At 39.6% G+C, this 26,012-nt stretch overlaps 2 protein-coding genes across 6 annotated transcripts; both read right to left on the bottom strand.

The window, feature by feature from the left end:
* Positions 1-2,808: 2,808 nt before the first annotated feature.
* cd164 (CD164 molecule, sialomucin) lies at positions 2,809-16,046 on the bottom strand. Of its 2 annotated transcripts, XM_006792469.3 has the most exons (6): positions 15,809-16,042; positions 15,197-15,268; positions 8,841-8,906; positions 8,468-8,542; positions 6,617-6,697; positions 2,809-6,531 (listed from the first exon to the last, which is right to left on the bottom strand). In XM_006792469.3, the coding sequence occupies exons 1-6, from the start codon at positions 15,876-15,878 to the stop codon at positions 6,365-6,367; spliced, it is 531 nt and encodes a 176-aa protein (XP_006792532.2). In that variant the 5' UTR covers positions 15,879-16,042; the 3' UTR covers positions 2,809-6,364. The 2 variants fall into 2 exon arrangements, with proteins under 2 accessions (XP_006792532.2, XP_006792533.2); XM_006792470.3 differs by lacking the exon at positions 8,468-8,542 and having other exon boundaries at positions 15,809-16,046.
* ppil6 (peptidylprolyl isomerase (cyclophilin)-like 6) lies at positions 15,892-26,010 on the bottom strand. 4 transcript variants are annotated; one of them, XM_087851941.1, is made up of 9 exons: positions 25,871-26,010; positions 25,697-25,792; positions 22,353-22,541; positions 21,341-21,403; positions 21,027-21,174; positions 20,769-20,828; positions 19,697-19,832; positions 19,528-19,596; positions 15,892-16,072 (listed from the first exon to the last, which is right to left on the bottom strand). In XM_087851941.1, exons 1-9 carry the CDS (start codon positions 25,946-25,948, stop codon positions 15,892-15,894), a joined length of 1,020 nt encoding a protein of 339 aa, XP_087708067.1. In that variant the 5' UTR covers positions 25,949-26,010. The 4 variants fall into 4 exon arrangements, with proteins under 4 accessions (XP_087708067.1, XP_087708068.1, XP_006792537.1 ...); XM_087851942.1 differs by having other exon boundaries at positions 25,922-26,010; XM_006792474.2 differs by lacking the exon at positions 15,892-16,072 and adding an exon at positions 17,690-19,161.
* Between the last annotated feature and the right edge of the window lie 2 nt (positions 26,011-26,012).

Raw genomic sequence — 26,012 nt, 5'->3', positions numbered from 1 at the left:
GTCCTCCCATATTAGATTACACAGCATGACTGGACACAACAATCAGGTTAGCTACGGCAACTCAAGACCCAACCCATGTCCACTTATGCAGCAGCTCCACCCACTCTCCTGACCCTGCAACTTTGATACCCTGTGACTGCACAACCCTTGTTTGTCTGAATAGCAGTTGCTCCAACTGCAGTATTTTCTTAAAATTTTAGAAAGGAAAAATCCAAAAGTAGTATCTCCCAGTGTGTGGGGGGATTTTCCACGTTCTAGTAAAAGGCCCAGAGATGTTCCTGATAGAGCAGCACAGTGTTTGCCCCTGAAAAGAGTAAGTATAGGGCTGCTGATTTTGCTTTTAACTGACCAAAACCATTATCGCGTTGGTTGTGGAAAAGCCTCTCTGCCGGGGCCGCTGGAAAAATAACAATCTGCTCGACAAAAATAAACACACAGCTTTTTCGAGAGCGTAGACCATCGGACCGTGAGTCTTGAGTGTGCACATGCTCACTGATTGTCTTCAGAGCTTTGGTTTTTACCACATAAGCAAAACTTTCCTATGACCCGAGAAACTATGTGCGCCCTGGTGGGAGGTGGTGTGAAACATTGGTTTTTATTCACAGGTTATGGTACATGACATGCAGTTACTTTGTACCTGCTGCTTTTTCAAAAGTTTGCAGCTGCTTGTAAAACACAATCAGTCAATGTTAGAAATGATAAAAATAGTTAACACAGTCATCAAGCAAGTGTTAGTCATTCTTTATACTTTATGACATACTGGGTTATTTTTGGAGACTTTGAGAAAGGTTACCTCAGCTTTGTGTTGTATATACATTCAAAGACAGTGTGACAGTGAGCTGCAAGAGTGTAAAACTATTTACACGCAGGTCTATGGAATTTTTTCTTTTTTTTTTTTGCATGTTTTTCACAGCTTTAATATTTCAGATCAAACTAGTTTTAATGTTAAACAAAGACAGCCTGGGTGAATACAAAGTGCAGTTTTTAAATGATGATTTCATTTATTAAAGAAAAAAAAACCCTACTTGGCTGTGTGAAAATTATTAAAGAAAATCTTATTGCCCCTAAACCTAATAACTGGGTGTGAGCAGTGGTTTTCTACTTGAACTCTCCCATGGATGCCATGTTTGCCGGTCACTTTCGTACTGTTGAATAATGAACTCTGACTGTAACTGCGCAAATGAGGTCTGCAATACTTTAGATGTTCTTCTGGGTTCTTTTGTGACTTCCTTGGATGAATCAGTGATGCGGTCTTGGACTAATTTTGGTAGACCGGTCACTCTTGAGAAGGTTCACCACTGTTTCAAGTTTTCTCCATTTGTGGATAATGGCTCCACTGGAGTCTGCTTCTCCTTTCTATGTACAGTCCACAGTGATTTTCTAACTTTTCTACATTGGGATCTGTGTTGAGGCCAAGACTTTTTAAGGGTTGACCTTGAGCCGCTTCACTGAAGTGGTTTTTAGTGTCTTGAAGAAGTGAAAGAATGAACTCTATGCACATTTTGTTTTTGCTTTCTTATCCATATAATCACTTTATGACCCATCAGCCTCACAGTAGGTCATGAGCCCCTGATACACAAGGAAATTAAAATTGAGAGCAGGGATTGGGCAGGGTGGATTGGAGTGGATCCTGTATGGGCAATACAAAGAAAGCATGTGCGTCAGTGAGTGTACTTTTTCCACTAGACTTAAGTAAACAGAGAGTAACACACCTAGAGGAGCAGGTGAAGCTGGTCAAAAGTTGGAACAGTTTCTCAGACAAACAAATTAAAAATTTTATGGTTCCAGATTATTGTAACATTTTGGGCTATGTGCTCAATCACCTCGCTTAAAGTCTGAAAATAGAAAACTGCCGTAACAGTGTAACTCTCAGTTTCTCAAAACAGAAACAAGCTGAATGCTGAAATTCAGTATGCACACGCTCAGTAAAGATCTTTATCCACCCATGGAAAACAAGCAGGATTAATTCACCTTAGCAGAAGCTTTAAACAGAAACCAATGTGTTCAGACTGTTAGATGTTGACAGAAAGTCTTGATATTGTTATAAGCAAAGTTAATGTGTTTGTCATTTTGCCTCTATTGTCAATTTAAAGAGACCCACACAAACCAAAGACCTGATTAAATATACAGCATATATACTGAAATAAGGCTCATGCTTCCGTTATGCTCACACTAAAGTCAACAATTAACATTCAGAGTTGGGAGAACTGACAAGGAAGTTTTTCCTTCCTATTCTCACCAAGTGCTCGCTCAACAGCGCCACATTGTTGAGGTTTTCTCTGTATCATTGTTGGGTCTTGGTGCTATAAATGAAACTAGTATGCGTTTCATATATCAAATTAGGCTTTTGGGTTTCGTTTTTGTTTTCTTTAAATATAAATGGACGTGACAGCTGCTCCCTTATTCACCAGCTGTCTACATGTTTGATTTAGCAACCTCAAAAGGGGATTTGGGTCTCCTCCTGGGCTCAAATCAAGGATCTTTGACTTGTCAATGTGGAAACCCATACAATATGGAGTCACTCCTTGAGCTATGAAAGAAAATGTAAAATATATTGATAATTTTGCCATTAGTGTTGAATTTCTGCATAAATTATTTGCATTTATGCTCGCTTCCTCTTCATCAGAACAATCTGTCCTTCTAAATTTGAGCCAGTATTACTTATACTCACACAGAAACTGATACACCACCTTTTAAATGGCTTTTCAACTGTAACCATGGTGACAAGAGCTCTACAAGACCTGCCCAGGTATCGTCTTTCCACTGATGTAAATGACGAGCTACCAAGCAAATGTTACACTGCAGTGATTCATTTTACAATATTCAAACTTTATTGGTTTAACATTGTGAAATTAAAGGCAACACTAGGAAACGAGGCAAAAAAAAGAAAAAAAAAGAAAAACAAAACAAAGTTTAAGAGGAAGTGGGAGAAAAGAAGGGCACAAAATAAGCACAAAACTTTTTAGGAGGCATTCTGGCACCTGCAGGAGTCTACATATGGCTGTGTGAGAGGGGAAAGCTTAAAGGTTGTACCTACAAGACTGATGGCCTTTAACAAAACAGACAAAAGCAATAAACCCACGAGAGAAAGGAGGAAAAAAAATGAAATAAAACATACACATCTCTCTCTCTGAGCAGAACACTGATATGAGAGAACTCCGCAACCAAACGAGTTTGGATTTTGAATTTGAAATCTTACAAAAGACAGAAAGCAAGGTCATCTGATGCAGCAATTGCAAATTAGAACCAAAGTGGAGTCACCATGTGACCATTTGTAGCGTGGAGGAAGTGTGACTTTACAACGCTAGAGGTTTGTGGCTGTGGTTGCAACTTTACTGGTGAATTTTATCTCTATATGTTGGTGAGAGGCTGTCCAGGTCACATGCGTGCTTTAAGCTGAAACGTAAAGGATTCACATCACTAAAGCAGCACCTTTGATTCTGCTGTATACTTAAAATGCTGCTTCAATGGCATCGCTTGAAAGAATGGAACACAGTCAACCTCTCCCTTCCGCCCCGCCCCACCCCACCATGCTTATCACTGCTCGTTTGATCAAGAAGTTAAGGCCGATTGTGACATAAACAGACATTTAAGCAGAATACGACACAGAAAAACACTTCACAGGGGCCTGAAAGTGCTGAGTCCCATCGTTACTTAATACATGTGGCATATCATTTTGCAATACAACTATATATCTATAGATATATCTATGAAATCAACTGAATAAGGCACTTTTCCTTAAAAAGGTGCAGGGACTGCGTAGGTATCTTGTAGAAGTTGCAGAGTAAACACAATGGAGATCAGTTATCCATGGATATCAACATTTGATGCCCCGTTTGTAAGGAACGCAGCGACCACGCTGAACAGAGTTGCACAGCAGCCCACTCAGCAGCTGGGAATGAACTCAAATGTTACTTTTAAATTGGCCAAAGGGACTCCACGTACAGAGAGTGAACGAAGGGGTGCAGCTAAGGCAAAAAACTCTGCAGCCTACCTGCCACACATGGGTCTTTGGGCTGTAGCCTAATGCCATCAGGTGACTGTAGGTTTTAAAGGCGTGTTAATGGTGAGCAGCAGAAAACGTGTAATCCAAAATCACCTAAGCAAAAAAACCCAAACCAAATCAAACAATAAGAAGAAAAACATTTCCACTGAATGCCTTAAAAAACAAGCTGATCATTCATTCATTATCTAGTAATATTTCAGGACGAGTATTTATGCAAGCATTTTTTTTTCTATTTTTTTTGGCTAAACCATGAAAACATTTACAAAAGCAAAGATAGAAAACAAAGCTCGTCAGTGCAATGCTCAATTTCCATGCCTAAACTGAGAACTTTGGCTTGATGCACACTGATTCAAGGCATTCTTTCAACTAGCATATGGGCTAATCACAAATAATCAAGTGGGGGGGTTTTGTTTTGGTTTTTTTTTAAGTCGAGCTGAAATCCCTAAGAGCATATGCAAATGAAGGAAAAAACACAACTCCAAGCATCCAGCATGCAAGAGGGGAAAAAAGGCATTTAAAGAAAACATTCCTGACACTGACAAGCAACTACAAGAAAAAAACAAAACAACAACAACAACCACAACAACTCAGAAAAAAAACACCTCATTTAGCTTTTCCTTAAGTAAAACAAAGACAGGATGTGGCTATGTACAAGAGAGATAAGAAAATAATCACAGTTAGCAGCAAGCTAATCAGAGGAATCGGCACAAGCTTTAAGCACAGCCACCAAGCTGTTTCTTCATTCACAATCCTCTCACTTAACATGGCAAAAATCCAAAATCAAGAGGTGCGATGCTCATTTGACAAAAACAACAAAACAGTCAAAACAGTCCAACATTTACCCCAATTCACTTTCTCTGATTCTCAAGTTTTTAAACACGCCCAATATTCTCCCCATTTCTTCACTCAGATTTACAACACCACTCTAAAACCCCCCTTCCTGGCTGAACTTGGAAAACATGAATTGCGAGCTTTTAGAGGGTAAATTAGATGCTAGAGTACCTTTAAGTACTTTCTACAAAGTCACCACTGAAGTAACTGTGGGTTTCATGCACTGAATATCTGTTTAACTTACAGTGGACACCCCCCCAAAAAAAAAGATCCAGGCCCTCCTGTTATCACCATCTACTGTATTCACCAACATTAAAGGCTCTTCAGTCCAGCTGCAATACGATGGTTCTCACGGCGATACAGTTCTCTCTCTCTTATAAACTAATAAACACTCACCCCTCCTTCTCTTTAAGTCATATAGGACATTAAAGGCACTTCACTGCTTTCACTGTGTACATCAAGAAATGTACTTACTGTTAAAACAAACAAACAAAAATCCAACCCAAAACTTCCCCATTATTGTTTTTAACAAATATTCTACCATCATTAATTTTTGATCCTTTCAACTACTCCACAGAATAGAACAGCCAGCTCCACGTTGGCAACCCATGCATGGACAATTTGACACCGGTTAAAATCAGGAAGTTTGGGAGATTAATGGCTGGGAATTAAGCTCGATACATGATTTATTGCACTGAGCTGCCCCGCTGGCAGTTGGTGTTTTAACATCTTGAATATTAGGATGGAACGGGGGGGATTCAGCAGGAGAAAACACACAGCACTCCTAAATGTTACTGGAGACACCCATCAATAAATAAGCCTGTTTTTTTGTTTTATCCACAACATTGGATGATTTGGTTCTGCTTTTATCCCCTTTTTTTTAAAAAAAAAAAAGAATCCCCGCCTCTTTTACATCATCTATGAACAAATATACATAATACAGCTGCACAGAGGGGAGGAAACCACAATTTAACAGGGCAAAAGCAAAACTGAATCATCAAAGTCGTCGTGTTAAAGAGCAGTTGTGATCTCAAACAGTGTTTCCAAATCAACGTGACCTCTGTAGCGGTACGACTCCTGAGCCGCTTTGTATACATGGCTAATTCTTTTAACTCTTATGTGGCCTATTTAACTGACGAAGGTATGAGGAGGAAGGCTGTAAATAACACAAGCCCCCTTCCTTTCAGATTCACTGGGAAATGGTCTTTGCAGAAATGAGTAACTGCATGATGGAGGTGGGAGCAGCTACCGGATGATGTAATCCATATGCTCAAGGCCTGAATGCCTCGTCACTGAGGATCTGTTTGGCGGTTGATTTATCACACATACGGGCATGCGTGGGTTCCTCTATAGTGACTACAACAGCAGCACTAAGGGAGGCTAGAATCACAAGCGCCACAAAGATGATTGATTACAAAATTAACCTGCTTGAAAACACTGTTTGAGACCACGCGGATGAGTGTGTGCTGATCAGGGAGCTTTCTCTGGAAGGGTCTAGTTGGCGAGGATAGGTCAAGTGGGAGCTTTTCAAAGGGTGTGGTAGTTGCGGTCCTTGGACTTGCAGAATTTGTAGAGGAAGAAGATGACGGCTTGCAGCCCCAGGACCAGCACTATCCCACCGATGAAGCTTGCGGCATCAAAAGTCGAGTTCTTGTGAGGGGCGGTTGTCGGGCTGACTGTTGTGACAGTTACAGCTAAGATGAAAGTTCAGAAATCGGTTACTGATGTTTCCGTACATTACAAGACAGACGTAAAAATCGTATAGTTTCTGAGACTTACTTGAAGAAGTACTCGAGGAGTTGGAGTGTGCTGTTGGTGGATTGGGGGTAGCAGTAGGAGTAGTAGCACTGGTTCCATTCTCTGTAGTAGAATCACAGTAATTACCCATCTATTAGCCTCAAAACAAGCAGGTTATATGACAAGTTTCAGTTTGTAATCCTTAAGATTTAAATTTCTGGTTGATCTGGTCACTGGTCCTGATTTAACACTGTAGCTACACTTTGATTAGTAAACACTCGATAAGAAGCTTTTCTTTCCTAGAAGATGGCAAAAAGAGACGAAAAGGGGCAAGGAAATAGCATGTATTTCAAAATCCCATGGATCTGATGGGGTGTTTGATTAGTGCACTGAGAGATGTAATATAATATAATATGATATAAATAAAATAATTATAAGATGTGGTAAAGAAAATGCTAAAGAAATAATAAATGATACCAGCAATCACCAGCTGGCATTAAAGACAAACTGACTTTAGTTTTCAGTTTGTGCCTGCACTGTAGGAATGACCTTGTTGTTTTTGTATCAGTCATAGGCTTGAACTGAGCAATTCATGCGTCAGCTGACACGGTTTAAATGTTGACTCCGCCTATTCAGCACACACCAACAACGTTAATAGTTTGGATGCACTGAAATCTGATTTCATGCTTCATATGATGCAAGTTCTTTTCCAAACAACAACAACAGAAGCAGTGGACAGTGAAGTTGGCTAGGAATTGGAGGTATGGTGCCTGTAATTTAAGCAGACCTGAAAATAGACTGATCCACACACCGAGCAGCTCCCGCAACAGGAATTTATCTGCTCTGTATGATGTTTTCCTCAAGCGTCTTGAGTCTTAAAGAGGATTTAAAAATTCAATTCTGTGTTTTGTTTTGTTTTGTTTTGTTTTTTTTGGGGGGGGGGGGTTCTCTAGAAATCTGATCAATAGCCTTGTGTTCAGAATCAACCATGCTACTGCACAATGGGATGTGCTTGTCTGTTTGATTGTACCCTGTAACTCTGATCTAACTTTTCACCTAAGGCTTCATTCACACAGGCCAAGAGACCCACTGGCAACCACTGATCACAATGGGGAAAAAAAACGTGTATTCTTCCATCAGTTGACATGGTTGCGGCCAGTTGCTGTGAAATCAACTGTAACCCTGCAGGTCTAAAGACCTGTCAGTGGCCCCAGTAGTCACTGGTTGCTAGTGAAACGTTTGCACTCTGCAACCACTTGGCAAGTGATTGCCGAAGGTTCTTACATGAAACTGGCTGCAATTTTCACTGTGTTATTTCAAATTTCACTAACACCTAACTACAAATATAGATGAGAAAGTATATCGCAAGTGTTTGCAGACAAGTCAGCATTATCAATACAAACTATAGGAAAGGCCAACCCAATCAATAGGTTTTTAGTCCAGCGCTCTCTTCACGATGGATCTGAAAATGTGACATCAAGGGTCTACGTGCCACAGATTGGCTAGTTAGTTGTGTCACTTGATGAATCATGAGAGAGTCTCCTTTACAAAAATCACAACAGCCATTTTTGAAAACCGGCAACAAGGAAAATGGAAAATTAAAAAATTTACACAACGATTTCCAAGTCTGACAAAAAGCCAGTTTGTACTTCATTGTAATGGGTAAGGAGTCGAGTTGATCCGCGTAGGTATTAATGGAAAGCAGTTGTTAGTTGTCGCAATAAAAGCCACTAGTTGGAAAACGCAGCAGCATTAGGTATCAAAACCAGTGTCTGATTCCATGAAACTCTTAAGTATTACAACTTTAAGAGATCACATTTTTATTAATTAGACCACTTCAACATTAGCACAGACAACAGGTGGGAAAAGCTGAGGATTTCAGGGAATGGTTACCTGTGGTGTTGCTGTTAGAGGTGGTGGGAACAACAGTAGTATTGGGGGTTGTAGGATTGGGCGTACTCACAGAGCCTGAAAATGGACAGGGAACCAACACCAAAAGAGGAGGTAAAGAGGAAAGCAAGACAAACCACTTAAACAACAAAGTTACGCTCAGACATTTCACAACAGTCTACAACAGCATTTTCTTTTAATGTTACAAACACAAACAAATAGGAAAAACAAGGAAAGACTCAGACTGACCATTAATCAACACCTTAGTTAGTGAGACAAACAGAATCTCTTAGAGCCCAAAACATCATGTTAAAATACACGTAAAATGTTAATTTGCACTCTGGTGTGTAGAATAACAGTTTACTTTTAAACCTACCGGAGCAGCTGGCGTTACTGCAGGAGTCATTTCCTTTTAGAGTCCCATTGTAACAGCCAAGAGTTGCTGAAAGACAGAAAAGCATGATATTTTAAATGACTGGTTTGGTCAAATATAATATTAATTACATTTGCACAAGCAGTTAAACTAGTGTCAGCAACGGTTAATTACTGAAGTTACGCTCATACAGATTACAGAAAGCAGCCACAAGCAATAAAAACACACTCGGTGTACTCTAAAATAATATTCGATCTAAAAGAAAAGAAGCATATGTGCTAAAATGACGATCTCATTTATGCAAACAGCGATTTGATCTGCAGTGAAGCAGTTCTAATTCCTTATCTCCCCCAGAGCGGTTGCTCACACAGCCCCACATCCTGCAGTCATGGTGTCTTTTTATGTTCTGCTCCCCCATCATTACACTTCCGTATCATTTACTTTAAAGCTGAGCATGTCTCACACTAGTTTGTTTTATTTTTACTTTGTATTAATTTCAGATAATTGGATACCTTCTCAGGGATCACAGAAGTATTTAGATTATTTATTTAACTATGCGTAAAAACCCAGCCATCCAAAATAAAGCAAAACAGATATGTAAAGAAAAATCTTTATCACCTGTTGTCTCTAAGTATTTCACCACCACTTATTTAAACTGAAGGTCATGAGGGCTTGAGCCTATCCCAGCTGTCACAGGGTGACAGGCAGGGTACCTATTACAGTGCCAACACAGAGAGACCGATGACCATTCACACTCAGGGCAATTTGGAATCACCTCTTAACCCAATAAGGATCTTGAAACAGTGAAAGGAAGCCGAGTTATCTGGAGGAAAACCCACACAGGCACAGTTTATGATCGAAATATGGTGGAATGCCTGATATTTCAACAGGAAACAGTTAAAATGTTTTTGTTATTAATCCTATAACTGTGTAATGCATTCATACCACATGGATCGGGAATTCTCTTTCAGCACTGTTGGTGCGGTCTGAATTCCTCCACCTGCCCACGAGCTTGTGAACCCAGCATCCAAATAACTGTGGAAGCTGAGGGGGAGGGTAATCTGGACACCCCCCCCTGCACCACTTAATAGACTGGCAGTGGAGCACCTTCTCTAACATGGCAGCCTTGGACTTTTTTTTATTATTATTTATTGTGGTTCTTTATTTAATTTCACGTTGTTTTGAACTTCATTCTTTGTGTAATTTTTGCTTCGTGAAACCATTTTGCATTCTCATATCATACAGTTCATTTTTCTACTTGTAGTTTTCACTTAATGTTTTGGTTGCAGTAACTTGGGAATTTGCCACTTTTTGGGATAAACAAACCCCACAAATAGAAATAAGAAAAAGCAAATTAATTATAAGAAGCAATTTCATCTTTGGCTTGTTGAGGTTTAATCTCTTGCGTTTGTGTTTTAAGTCACCTTTAAGTAACCTGTAACTAAAGTGGACTTCAGCCCCCAAAACTTCCAGACATTTCGTGCGGAGCTGCATGCAAGCACCTGAATACTCGACTCAATCGGATCAGACATACAGTCAAAGTCCATGTAATGTCTGATTGTGCCCGTGGAAGACTACAGATGGTAATCGCAATCAGAATTTACAGCTAGTGAGTGGATATCATGTTTTTTTCCCCTCCTACTTGCGCTACTCGGACAGCATCTCTCGCCTTAACCAGTCGAAGCCTTTCCATTAGTGAGAATATGTATGAGGTGGATTATTTCCTTTTGTGTGCGATTCCCCACTTAATTCTCCAAACATTGTTGGAGGGTAATTTGTGAAAACCGTTTAAGGCTGTCAAAAAACGTGGAGACACAAGTTTCCCCCTCAAATATAAAGTAGAGTCATTGAGTTATATTCCCTCATTGTTTTCAGCTAAGGTGACTTCACCTCTGTTTTCCAGCCTGTTGGTTTTGGTCATCTAGTTGTATGATATTTTCGCAAATAATCTCATTACTTATTAACCACGACAGAAGGGGACTTTGCCCTTCCATGAAGTCTTGCCAGACCCAAATACTGACAAAAAGTTAAGCTGCAGGATTCACTGCTTTACAGACTTCATTAACAGGAGCAAATTGAAATTCCACAAATTCAGTCAATTTGTGCGAGTTTCTCCACTGCTCAGCCTGTGTCACAGTGACGTGACAATGAGTCACTCCTGTCAGCAGCACCGTGTGACTATACATTCTGTCCACACCCAGCTTCACAGTGCAAGTTTCACTGCTGCTGTTCAGCATGAACCACGTTTTACTAAAAGCTTTTGAAACGATTCTGCAAGGATCAATTGGCAATAATTATTAATTGATGGTGTTCAATTAAACTCCTGAAGTGTATGATGTGTTCCAGCTGAATGCTTGGGTCTACTTGAAGGCTATATTTTTGCAGGAATGTTAAAATGCTGGCTGTTGCTTCTCATGCAATGTTTTTCATTCTGAAACATGACCGTAAATAAAATATTCAAATTAAAATACTAAGAGTAACTCGATCATGAGGAGCAGTTTTCACCACTTTCAGACATGTTAAATACTAAATAAAGTCTAATCTGCAAGGGGGAGGAAAAAGAAAACACTATATGCATCCCTATTATTTAAAAATCTTACTTAAAATCATTTTAATTGTGCATTTATTCCATGAATATCAGTAACAAAGCCAGGAGTCGCAAACACACGGCTTACTGTCCCATCTCCAGTGACTCTAAGGCTCTGCTGTACCTCAATTGTGGTGACTAGCATGGATGTATAAACATAAATGCTTAGACCTCCTGAAAACGTAAATAAATATGTCCTTGAGGAAAAATAGCGAATTGAATCAGCTTGCTTTTACCAACAACACTGCTCTCTTTATTCTATGCTCCATGTGCTACTGAATGTTCCTTTTTTGTTTACTTTAAATACAGTTGAAGCCAGTAGGCTGCTATTTATTTACGTATTCAATATTATAGCTCTATTATTGAACAATGACGTACTAAATCATAAATGGTCCACTGCATAATGGTCACATGTGGTAAAAGATTTAAATTACACCTATTAATAATGTTAATAAGGTTAATTTATACTTAAAAGGCTCTGTTACTATTAAGAAAAAATAAGCTATATCAAAAGCTGAAGGTAAAAACGCAAGTTAAGCATACCAACAATATAAAAAACAGACTAAATAAATAAGTACTTATTTGAGTCTGGCTCTTGATAGCAAAGGTTGCTGACCCCTGAGCCAAGCAGGGCTTTCATTTATCAGGAAACCTTACAGGACATAAAAACAGTTACTGAGTAACAGCAGGCACGCACTTTGCTGTCAGTTGTCTACAGGACATTGATTCCTAACACCGTCTTTAAAGGAAATATCTTTTCACCGTCAGGACTTGGTTACAATAAGCTGCAGTAACATCTGGTGATGGGATAAGCCATCAATTACCCTTGACCTCGTCTTTTTGTGAAATCGCTCTCGCATTGGTTTATGAGCATATGGAGACATTACCATCCTGAATACAGGAACATCATAAAAGGGGACAGTTTCCATTCACTGCGCTGCACCTGGTGCTGTAAAACGTCATCATACACCACCTTTTCTTGTTACACTATAATCCAGAGCAGCCAAGCCCAATGACCCTCACCAGGTGGCTGCTCATAAATTAAAGACAAATCAACTTTTAACAGCAGGCGAGTCTGAAGCGGTTTACTGAAAGCATCTTTGGCTGAACAAAGTCAAAAATGACTCAGTAGCTGTATTTTCCACTCCACAAAGGGCTTATTTTGTGGTCTTGTGTATCAAGTTGTGCATTTTGCACCTTGGACACAAGCAACTACCAAGCAGCTACTGAATTATAATAACTGGTTTGACAAGCTCATGATGCAATGCTTCAGCATAGACTGTGTCACTGTGCTGCTCAAATGATTGTTGGCGTATTTGGTAGTTCTTCTGTTAAGTCGTCACTTGTGCCACAACACACAAATGTGCAGCTCTTCCCCGTTTTTACGCACATCCTGCTACCTTAGGCTGGAAACTTAAATGACTCATTACCTTACCAACTGTGATTTTCAAGAAGCCCACGAGCAAGTAAATTCGAAATGATTTTCCCGCCTTGTATTTCACACCTTGTGTGTGACCAGACCCTGCAGGCAACGTATGCTGAACCACGAAGAAAGAGCATTTTTCCCCCCCTCCTTCCTTTCACTCTCAAATAGGTCAGAGAGATGTTATCTCACAGCCAGCTGTGAAAAGGTAGGACACGCTCTCAGCCTTTCTCCAAAATGGTGCCATTATCATCACCACCCGGTAATATCCACAAATTGATGTCAGTGAAAGAAAGTCGCACAGGGCCTCAAGCATACCACAGAAAATAGCCTCATCTCAACCTGTACTTAAAAGGCACTACAGAGCGTGCGTCCACACGTGTAAACTTTCAAGCTTTTAAATACCACGCAGCCGGGAAATGACGCTGAAGACCTGTTTATACAAAATCCCTAAACCAAAGATAAATCTAGTTATGACAGTGTAGGAGGCGGTTACTCGCTACATCAGTGTGGTTATGCTGCATTTCACAAAAGCCGACTTGGACGTGTCCAGAGCTGGCCTTTCCGGTTTTTGCTTAGTTCACTTCGAAGAGCTGATTCATTCACGACTGTGTGAGAGGTTTAGCTGTAGGCTTACACAAACTTTATAATGCAGCAGGCTTGAGAGCTGTTACAAAAGGCCAAGTAGACAAAACATGACTCAAGAGTTCTTATCTTATTTGGATAGAGTGCGGAAAAAAAACAACTGCTATCACAAATATTTGTGAAATAAAACTTATTAAAATTACTAGAAACCTAACAGGGCTGTCTTAATATATTTTCTGAAGATTCTGGGCTTTTGGCATCTGTGACTTGTGAGTTTTCCTCTCCGTCCGTGCGTAAACTGTAAACGCTGGCATATGTCTCCTTTGGGAAACCTACCAATCCAGTCCTCTGAAAAGAGGCACCTAACCGCCACCTCACCTCTCCTGTTTAACCACCCAACAAATCGTCAGGCAGTGTACATCATCGTTTCCCTTTCAGAGACAAAGCAGGAGGAGGGTGTGGGATCAACTAATCTGAATACAGCTTCTCATCAGTAACGCTGTCAAACAGGTCAGCTCCCATGAGAGGTAAAGCGCAGGCACCTGTCTTATTAAATTTAACTGTTGCCATTTGGCTTCAGTGGCCCAACCTGTGATACAGTTGAGATTACAAAGAGTTCTTTAACCGAGCCTAAAGGCAGAAGATCACCAGATACTTTTGTCTCAAACTTGAACTTGAGGCTTAAATTATAATGAAGAGAGCTTATCTTTTATCCAATCTCCACACTCTTTCCTGCACTTCTGTCATTATCCGCTCCTTCCTTCAGTTCCTCTGCAGAAGGATATTGCAGGCTTCCTGCCACACATCCTCTCACTTCCTCTCCCGATCATCATCTTCACAAATCACCAGAGACCTGTGCTGTGTCTCCTTCCATAGACGCTGCACAAATATATAACAAGGTTCTCTAGGGTGATACAGTTAATATCCCCCTGGTGGGCCTCCACCACTCATTAGGATTAAAGAAGTAGTGTGCTTTAAGCCAAAAATGACAGAAGTTTAATTGTATAATTTAACTCCTATCTGCTGACTCAATTTGTGCAACAGACCTTTTATTTTTTAGAAAACAAGATCACAATACCCTGATCTCTGCTTTGCCCAATTAACCTGTAACTTTATTTCCTGGTAAGAGTGTGAAAAAAAACAAACTAAAAACAAAACACATCAAACCACAGGGGGAGGATGTAGTGAGTGAAAAGCCGTTACTTAGCCAGGAAATTATTTGTCATGTAGTTTTAGTCATGGCAGACCCTTGTAACTGAATAACGCGTATTTCACATCACAGCCAGCACACTTCCAAATTAGGGCAGCATATTTCCTAACTGCTCTGCAAAAAGAGTATAAATCAGGGACACGTGAGAGCAGGCTCAGGTCTGGACAGACATCTGATTCGACTTTATGACAATAGAAAAAAAAGCAGCACAGAAATGAAGGGAATCGAAACCCCAACCAGAACTGAAAATAAACCTAAATGCCCTAAGGGAGAAAAAAAGCCCCTTATTAATCCCCCACAATCAATTTACTATGACAGTAGCAGAGCATTGCTCCAAACTTGGCTTGCATCCATAATTTACTTCCCAAAACCAGCCTGTTCAGATCCACTGGCACCAGCTGGTGATACCACATTAAGCTGCTGCTTGGGCTTTAGGGAAATAGGGATGAGATCATTGCTCTCTATACTGGGAATCATGCAACCAATAAACCCCAAGGCTTCTGGACATACAAACCTTTACTCTCATGCTTCAAAAATACAAGACAGGTACTCACATGAGCAATTAGCCCAGAGGCATTCAGATACTTCCATACATTTATCACATGAAGTTAGCCCGGAACATCCATCTGCAAAGAAATCAGATTTTAGTTATGGTTATTTGTCATTTAAAGTAACTTCCAATAGTTTCCCTGTAGATCACCAGAAGGTGGCCAATATACACATTTAAATCCTTTAAGCACAGATCATCAAAGCAAGCTGGTAAAAAGATCTTAAAATGTAGCTAAACTAACCCGTTTATATTTCATAACAACCCAGTCAGATGGATATGACAGTTTGGGTTAAAGCGAGGGTCACAATTCCTCTCAGAGGTCGCACCATGGCACAAATAATCCCACTATAACGAGCTCAAAAACAAACGCTAGCTAGTCCTCGAGTCCTGAGTGGCCAGCGTGGACATAAAGATGACAAGCTGCTAGAAGGAAAGAAGGAGGGGGTGGTATTTTACTTTTACGTAAAGCAGGACATTTTATAAACTAATAGGAGGTGACCGAAAATGGAGCCAAACGGGCAGGGAGATATATCTGTTTCCCGGGGGTGGGTATCCGGCTAAAGAGCGGGGTTGTAGCTAGCTACTAGCTCGGCGACGAGAGGTCGCGAAAACTTACCTGAGTCTGCCGCGACTGCCGCGCCAATCAGAGCCAGAGCCACCGCGAAAAACACCACCTTCACGTACATGACTGCGGACAACTTATTGCTGAGCCTGCTTCAACAGGGGTGGAGAGGGGGTAAATGTATCTTGAGAGAGGCGTCGAGAACGAGACTCGGGAGATTTCACAGCTACCCCTCTGTGTTGCGTTTCGTGCCGCCGCTGTTCCTGCTGCTGCTCTCTAGCTTCAACACTTCCTACTTGACAGGTCATGTGGCAGCTCCTAGGGAGGGGTGAGAAAAATCAAGAAATGGGCCGGCAGTACGTCAACAACAGGGAAGGGAGGAGGGCGTCTTAAAGCGAGGAAGAGACTGCACTTCTGATTGGCTGAGACCCTGTTTAAAACACCTTATGAAAGTGCACCTGTGCCTCAAAACACCGTTAAAATAACCTTACACTGAAGCCGGGATGGACACGCTAGAGGGCCATGAACGCACCAAGACGTCCTAGTTTAGGTCAGTTTTAATGATGTAAACCAGGGGTGTCAAACATAAGGACAGAATCGGCCTGCCAAAGCCTCTAATGTGGCCTGCTGGGCTTTTTTGAAAAACGTGAAGGAGGATAGTTTTGTTTTGATTCTAAAATGTCATATGTGCTACAAAAACAAAAAAACATGTTATTTCTGCAAAGTAATTCACAGCAGTTACATGGTAAAGCATTTTAATTAATGGCCCTTGGTCATGATTCTAGTTGATCTCAAGGTTATTATAGTTTACTAAAACTAAACTAAAACCTCAAATTGAATGTGGAAAAAATAAAAATAAAAACTAGATAGATAAATAAATAAATCTAAACTAAAAAAAAAAAAAACATTTTGAAAAACCAGCTTCTTCTTCATCATCTGCCTCCATCTCTCTATATGAGGTGCATTCTCCTTTGTAACACATTCCCTCTGCATGTCCCACTTCACTACATCCAAAATCCTTCTCTGTGCTCTTCCTCTTTTCCTCCTGCGTGGCAGCTCCATCTTTTACATCCACTATCCCTGCTCTGCACATGTCCAAATTATCTCAGCCCTGCCTCTTTTTGTCTCCAAAACGCTCAACCTGAACCGTCCCTTTGATTTACTTGTTTCTAATCCTGTCCATCCTAGCCCCTCCCAATTAAAATTTTAACATTTTTAACTCTGTCAATGAAGGAAAACTTACATGTGAGTAATATTATATTGAGTTTGTTGACAGATTTAGGACAAGCCTGAACTTTTTATCCTGACAGGGTGTTGACCCCGTGGCTCTGTTTTGCTTTGTGGAGCTATTTTGTGGTTTGGTTTGGTTGCACTTGCCATGTCAGGGAGAAAGGGTCGCTGCAAATCAATGAATCGTTGTTCTGAGTCAAGCATTTCCATCCTGATGATGCGGGTCTCTACCAAGAATACAATGCCCATATTCATTGGGGATACGCTGACCAGATGTCAACAACCAAATGTGGGGTAAAGATTGTCAGTGTGGCCAGACATTTTTATATATCTTACCTAAACACACATAAAGTATGCAGGGCAAATGTTTGGCAATGGGAAGTCAAGGTCAAGGTCAAGTTTATTTATATAGCACATTTCAAACAGCCGATGCTGCACAAAGTGCTTAACAATATAAAAATGGCATTAAAAAGCAACAATGTAATACAATAATAACTATATAAAACAATAATAGGACAATAAAAGAATTAAAACAATAACTAAAACTATTTAAAATACGACCAGAATGCTTGGGTCATAGTGTGTTAAAAGCCAGGGCATAAAAATGTGTCTTTAGTAGTGATTTAAATTGCTCAAGTGTTTGTGCAGATCTAATATTTAGGGGGAGACTATTGCAAAATCTGGGACCTGCCACAGAGAAGGCTCTATCACCACGAGATTTGAGATAAATCCGTGGGATGGACAGCATTAATTTTGAGCTAGACCTCGTGGTTTTTCCTGGAGCATAAGCAGAGAGGAGCTCAGACAGGTAAGGAGGGGCTCGGGCATTAAGTGACTTAAAAACAAAAAGTAAAACTTTAAATTGGATCCTGTAGGAGACAGGAAGCCAGTGTAAAGAAGCTAAAACTGGGGTTATATGCTCTCTCCATTTGGTACCAGTTAGCAGGCGAGCATCTGAAGACGATGGATGGTGGCCTGGTCTAGACCATAATACAATGAATTGTAGTAATCCAATCTGCAAGTAAGGAAAAGGTGAATAACACGTTCAAAGACGTTAGCTGGGAGGTATGGCTTTACCTTGGCTAGCTGTCTTAACTGAAAGAAGCAGGACTGAACTACTGCACTCACCTGCTTATTCAATTTAAAAGAACCATCAATGTAGACACCGAGGTTTTTTACATGTGTTTTACAATAGGAGGAAAGGGGGCCCAGAGTGCTATTGATGTGATTAAAGTTGCCAAAAATGACAACTTCAGTTTTATTTTCATTTAGCTTTAAATAATTTAATGACAACCACTGTTTGACGTCATCAAGGCAGCGTAATAGGAGCTGAGGATGGTCTGACCCTGCTTTTAAAGGTAGATAAATTTGCAAATCATCAGCAAAAAAGTGAAATGAGTCAAGATATACCATGTCATCAGTAGGTAATGCTGTATGAGGACCCCAAAAGCAAGCAATGATCAAAATAAAGAACCTCTGTTGGAGGTGCAAATGGAACAATCCAAAAAACAGATAAAAACAAAGTTCACTGGAGTGGAGACACTTTTGGAATTACAGAGGAGTGACCTAAATCTAATAACGAGACATGGAGATGTAAACTAAAGGACACAACTAACAAAATAACACAGAAAGTAATGAAACAGGGATTCACTGAGGGAGACTAGACTATCCATGAGGAACAAAGGGGTAGTAGGGTAAAGTGAAAGGAGTACCATAAACTTAACAGTAACTGGAACAAAAAGCTAAACTAAGAATCAAACTGAACATAGTTAAAGATCAAAATAACTTAAGACTCCAGGCCAATAGAATCTTAAAAAATCTTGCCATGTTAAAAGCTCAATATAATACAAAAAGGATCTCCAAAGGTAAAAATGCAGTGCTCGTGGTATGAGGAAGAAAAGCCATCCTCTGTTAGTCCTTGTAAAAAGTGATGAAGAGGATGGCTCTTGTGAAGAATAGATAAACTGTACTTCTCATACTTTAATTGTATGCCATTTTCCCAACTTCCTTTAAGCATAAGTAAAAGCTCATTTGTTTTTATGCCATTATGCGATAACCTGTGAATTGCCTTTTACAACCCCAATAACTGTTGAAACTGTCAGCTTATTACTGCGGCTCTCTCTGTCCAGTAGACGTATTTGGCTTTTCAGTGAAGATCCCTCTCACAGTAAAAGTTTCTGTACACATCAATAAAAAAGCAAATTTCACAGGTTTTACTTGTATAGAAGATGAATTAAGAAGATGAATAAATATTGCAATAAAAGCCCTATAACAAGTTTACATCTGTCAAACATGCACATAGCGGATGGTGTCTAATTCATCAAAAAGAATGAAACAGCTTATTGACTTAAAAATGCAGTTTTAAAAAAAATCAAAATGCAAATGTGAAGCTTTTATTTAACAAAAAAAGAAAAGAAAACATGCATACCATGTTTATTTTACTGATTCAAAAACTGAGGAAAAAATGCTTAAAAATGTATCAATGATTAAAGCTTATGAGCTCTGGTTTAAGCACTCCACAGGCTATAATTCTACACTCATACTTGGGCCTTTCATTGCAAGTTGGAGCTTCTTCTAACCTCCTCAGGACATCGAGACCCTCAACAACTTGACTGCAAAAGAGAAGAAAAGAGATTTAACTTCACTTTTGAAGCTACGTGAGAGCTGTGGGAATTAAAAAGATGTGTTTCAGCTAAAATCAGATACACCAACCCAAAGGCAACATAGGTCTTATCCATCCATGGCGTTGGCTGTAGGGTGATATAGAACTGGGATCCATTGCTGTGGGCACCTTTATTAGCCATTCCCAGGATGCCGCGCTTAGAGTGTGAAATGGCAAAATTCTCATCTAAAAGAGGGGCAGGCACGTGCAAGTTCAGGTAAACATTTATAGAGGAAGCACAAGTAAATCAATGCTGGCTTCTTCTTTTTCTTCTTCTTTTTCTTTAGGGATCACTTCAGTGGATCACACGCTATCACCTAAATATCTGACATCATTCATTAATGTGGAAAGTTATTTGTAAATATAGTAGATCTTAAAGTGCAGCCATTTCTTTGAAATATAGAACTTTAGCTTTTTGCTTAATATCTTCTGTCATCCATGAACCTCCTCCTCTTTTCCTCCTGCCTGGCAGCTCCATATTCAACATTCTTTGTCCAGTATATCCACTATCCCTTCTCTGCACATGTCCAAACCATCTCAGCCTTGCCTCTCTAACTTTGTCTCCAAACTGTTCAACCTGAGCTCTCCTTCTAATATACTCTATAATCATCTCCCTTCTGGTCACTCCCAGTGAAAATTTTAATATCTTCAACTCTGCCACCTCCTGCTCGGCCTCTTGTCTGTTAGTGCCATTGTCTCCAAACAATGCATCATAGCAGCTCTCACTACCATCTCCTACACATTCTCTTTCACTCTCGCTGCTCTCCTTCTGTCACAAACACCCCTGACATTCGTCTCCACCCACTCTACCCTGCCAGCACTCTCTTCTTCACCTCTTTTGTTGCTTTGGATGGTTAACCCCAGGCAATTAAACCTATTCACCTTCACTACCTCTGCTCCTTACATATCCATTTTCCACCCATTTCTCTCTCATTAACACACATATTCTGTCTCACTTCTACAGAGTTTCATTCCTAGTTTGTGCAGTGCGTACCTCCACCTCTCCAGACTCTTTTCCACTCACTCCCAACTCTCCCTACATATCACAATGTTGTCTATGGACATCATAGTCCAATAGTGTAGTTATATAGTATGTTCTAAACATAACGCTGTAGAGCATACCTTCAAACATTAGCCCGTAGATTGACTCGCCTCCATTTCCTTTCCTCTCTGGAGAAATATCTGCAAAATTTATAGGTACAGCCACAACTGTACTGCTGACTTTAATGAATACATTTAATGAATCCATTAAAACTATCTAAACAGTTTATCAACATATTTATGAGAGTGTTTAATATATCACAGATCGTGAAATTTTCTATATCTATATTTAAGTATGATGTCACATTATATATATATATTTTTTTAATACATGTGTACCTCCACCCTGCACCCATCCATTGGGCACAATCCGATGAAACAGAGAGCCTTTATAGCAGAGTGGGAAGCCACTCTGTGACAGTCCTTGCTCTCCTGTGCACAGACCCTCAAAGTTCTTGGATGTCTTTGGACAAATATCTGAGAAGAGCTGAGCAGAGCAGGGGAAACACATCTGTCACATCACATCTGTAATAATCAAATATTTCCAATATTTCCAGTCCAATGTTTAGACTGACTGTCTTAAAAGATCCTTGAAAAGTAGCAGGATGCCAATGAGTTTGGATCCTATGCCTTATGTGTCAAAGTTGGCTCACCTCAAACATTAACCTCCCCGCAGGTTCTCCCGCAATCTCAACATCCATGAAGACAAACTGATGCTACAGTGAAAGAGCAGAGGCATGTTGAATATTTTATATAGTGAGAGGTGGACTCAAATGCACAATGCAAAATATCTGGAAAGGCATGGAGTTACACCAGACATGAGCAGTACTGCCAGAGATAAAGTGTGTAATCCAAACAGGTTGAAGTAGCTGACTGAACTGAAGAGCCCCAAGGAAAGAAACAGTGAAAAAGAAAGACATAAGCTTAGAACACTGAAAGAAGAACACGAGACTATTTATACACCTCGAGCGCTTTTTTCCCCTCCCAAACACGATGTTGTCATCAAATACATTTTTCAACAATAAAGTTTTAATATTGAGTGTGTGCTCCCTTTAGTTATTTTGATTAGGTATAAAATGTGCTGCATCCCAACATTTTTCGAAAGAATCTTACATTAATTGGTTTTCAAATCATATTCGCGACTTTAAACAGTCATCAGAAAGATACACTTAATGAGCCACTTTTTTTTTACTAATGAAATAACAACTAAATATACGGTGCTGATTTGCTCCTTGATTCCCAATACAGAATGTAAATAAACTGTCTATATCAGGGCTGTAAAACACAAGGCCTGGGGGCCAGAAATGGCCTGGCAAAGACTCCAATCTGGCACACTGGAGAGCTTAGGAAACATGAAGGAGGGTGTAAATTCTGTATTTTTGTATTTTTGATAAATACCTCTCCCATGAGCATAGTACACAAAAGTAATGAAATAGATGACACTAAAATTCACCTTTTCAACTATGTACTACAAAAATTTCTGTTTTTAGCAGAAAAAAATGAATTTTACAGACTTTTTACAGAGAGGTTCTGTAAAATAATAAAAATATTTTAATATTTAATATAATATTTAATATTTAAATATTGTAAAATGAATTTGACTTCTCTGGTCAACATATTTTTACCTATATTGGATATTTAAGTGACAGTGTTTGCGTGACTTGCCCCAGTTTTCTGGAGGTGTTCGATGTAGTACTCCTCAGCAAGAATCGTGTAGAAAGCTTGCGGCCGGGCGAAAGTGAAACCCCACTGATTCTCGGCCCAGCTGGCGAGATCCTTTTCATCACCGAGGAGACGGCCGTTCAGAAAGCACATCAGGCTGCTGGAGTACTGCCACACTTCACCACGCAGCTCCTTGAATCACAAGTTTGGAACAACAATGAGCGTGCTGTGATTCAGCGTTCCAGAATAGCCGTAACGTCATAAATCACAGCAGTATTTTACTGTGTAGGTTTAGAGCATCAAGAACCCCCAGAAACCTGCTGCCGTCCACACGTTCACCTCCACTATTTATAACACCATCACTCATTTCAGATGATGCCATCGAACAACAGCTAAATTTCTATATTTCAAAGGAAAGACTGCATTTTAACTTCCGCTACATTTACAAATAACTTTTCCACATTAATTAATTATGTCAGTGTCACATTTGTCCATACAATCTATTTCTATCTGACAGCAGTCGGGTTGAGTTAACCCCTAACTAAATATTATCATCCTTCTTCAGACTGTAAGAGGCTTAGCACCTGGTACTATGCCTATACTGAGCTCAAGTTAGAAAATAGTGATGATGCTTCAAGAATTTGGATGTCCGGTCGAGATGTCCGACAGCAGATATGGAAACCTGTAAAAACACAGTTTTCCAGGCAGGATTAGACTGATATTTTATATGCAGCTTCACATTTATAAGACACAAATATCCTTAAAAGAAGTCTAAAATAGGTCATGTGTGTTATTCCTCAGGTATGACCCCAAGTAACATATTCAAATGACCTTTGAAAGAGCGAATTTCTGTTAATATTATATATAATATTGTGATAGTGCTCGCTTTCTCTCTGTCTCTCTCTCTCTCTCGTATTTTCCTGATAACAACAATAATACTGAAATAATGTTTCATGGTTCTGGGTATTTCAGTTTTTTGAGTTTTGGGATGTTATGAGTTTTCTGTGAGCTCATGTTTTTTTTTGATTTTGTAATTTGATGTATTTTGTCCTTTCAGTGCTTGCTCCCCTGTGTTTCCAGTCTGTTCCTCATTCAGTCACATAATCTTTAGTTATCATCTTTTGTGATCCAATTCTGTCTCCCCAGTTAGTCATGTCTCCATGTTTCTTTATTGCTGCGTCATGTCTTAATCCTGACTTCATCCATCCATCCATCCCATTCCCTTCTGCTTATCCTTTTCAGGGTCACTGGAGCCTAATCCAGCTGTCATAGGGCGAGAGGCAGGGTACACCCTGGACAGGTCGCCAGTCTGTCACAGGGTTAATCTTGACTTGTGTATGTTATTTACTCTTTTATTTTTGATAGTAGACAAAGTTTATGTGTCAAACTTTGTCTACCAGAGAGTGAAACCTGACATGATGTATTGCAGCCAAGGTATTTACACTTGATGTAAATGAGGACCTAGTGCAACTATAGTAATGTCTTTTGGCTTTCATATGAATGGCTTAAGATTACGAATGTTTAAGGTTCTGCATATGTTAGCAAGGTGTGTTATTGCATTGTAGGCTTCATGATTATCCAAAATTAATTTTCACTTCAGGTCAGCTGGGATAAGTGATTAATATAGGGAATTTTAGAAGAGAAACTATTCCACCATATAATCCTCTAATATGTTTATATGGAACAGCTGACTTGTACAACGTGCAGAAGAACACAAAACATTATTTAACATAAGATCACAAGTTTCTCCATAACCTCGGACCTCCATCTCTCTCTGACCTTCTGCACATTGCCACTCATTCACACTTGGAGTTACTCCTCGCCCGACCACTCTGGGCATTAGAGCTTTCCGCCACGTGGTCCCTTGTCCTTGGAACTCTCTCACCACATTCACAACATTGAATCGTTCCCTATGTCTAAAGCCAGCCTTAAAACACATCTTTTGAAGCTTAGCTATTCTGTTTCATTTTAATTTTATTATGCTTTGAGTTTTAATTCTATGATTTCTTTCTAACTGTTTTATTTTATCCATACTGTGATTTTCTTATTTAATTGCTTGTAAAGTGTCTTTAAGTATTTCTAAAGCTCTCCATAAATACAATGCATTGTTATTATTATTGAATCCTCAGTATGAGGACTGAGTGAAGAGTTCGCTCACAGCTTTGCGTTAATGCAAAGCACTGATTACGCACTTGTTTGGATAACATCTCTCCTTCCTAAAAATAAACCCTACTTATAACAACAATCGAAACCACAACATGCCCAAGTGTTGTATGTTGTGCAATTTTTCCGTATATTGTGTGCTGCAGATTTTGTGAATCACATTTAGTTTAAATATTCTCCTCAAGAAAGTGAAATTTCTACACATACATAGACAATAAAGGCCAGCCGCAAAAATATTCCTGTTTACAACTTTCAGTCACAAAGTGGACTTTGTGCCACTTGAGTAGCTCCAGCAGCTTTGTAACATCAGAAGCCAGCTCTGCATGGTGCAGACATGAGTAAATCTTGCTTTAATTTTCCTTTTTCTCAAAGCACTGCTCTTCTCTTATCAGTTCTCCTACCCACCTTTTCTTGACCTTGATGACGTTAGGAAAAAGAGATAGGAAGGGCTTTTGGAATGCACCCTGATCATCATCGCTCCCCGTGTCTAATTTCTCAGCTGTTTCCACTTCCCCGATTGTTCTCTGTGTCTGTGTTTTTGTGTATGTATTGCTTCAGTCTTCCCTTTGTCCTTGTTCTGATGTCTGTTGCCTTCCATCGTGTGTTCCCTGTCAAATTCTGTTTGGCTTTTTTTTTTTCAATCCACCATTAAATACCTTATGTTAAATCCTGCCTGCTGAGTCTGTGTATATAATAATTTCAGGTTATTATCTCAAACTTTTGAGTTATCTATGAGTAAGAGGAAATTAAGAGAAACCAATCAACAATTTTGATGCACAGATGGAAAAAATAGTTGGATCTATTAAAAATGTCCAAGAAATTGATCTTTGAGCTCATTCTTCTTTCAGCTGCTCCTTTTAGGATTTTGCCACAGCACCTCATCTGCTTGCATTTCAGATCACATACATAGAACTTGGTGACAGTGGGAAAGAAAAGCACCATTGTAACAGGAAGAAACGTCTAGTGTTACTTTCTTTTTAATTTTTTAAAATTAATTTCAGTGTTTGGTTTAGTATCTTATTATTATTATTATTATTATTATTATTATTATTATTATTATTATTATTATTATTATTATTATTATTATTATTATCATCATCATCAGGGAAAGTATTTATCAGGGGGCAGGTTTAAGTTTTAGTTTTTGCCAGTTTTTACAAAGCAAAAAACATTTTGTTACATACCCTCTTCTTGTCGCAGAGATACCCGTGCCACTCAAATTCAAAAAGTGGCCTAATTTCTGGATCCAGAAACGCCGCAGGAAACTGCTGTTTTAGTCCCTGTTGAGCACAGTGGACAGATACGGGTGAAAGGTCAACAGGTTAGGTGAAATTAAACCAGAGAAAGCGTTAGTGTACCTCGGCGATGCTTTTAGCAACGTGGAAACTGCAGTCTTTAAGCACACCCACAATTTCAATGAGCATTTTTGAGTCCATGGTTGAAAAGAGAGCGACAGTAAACAGACAATTCACTGTAAACGGTGCCTCGTATCCATAGCAA

The sequence above is a fragment of the Neolamprologus brichardi genome, chromosome 15 (assembly GCF_056152115.1).
Source record: "Neolamprologus brichardi isolate AB-2024 chromosome 15, ASM5615211v1, whole genome shotgun sequence".
In the NCBI taxonomy this organism is placed as follows: domain Eukaryota; kingdom Metazoa; phylum Chordata; class Actinopteri; order Cichliformes; family Cichlidae; genus Neolamprologus; species Neolamprologus brichardi.
The sequence above is the reverse complement of the archived record's forward strand: the minus strand, read 5'-3'. Positions and strand labels throughout refer to the sequence as shown.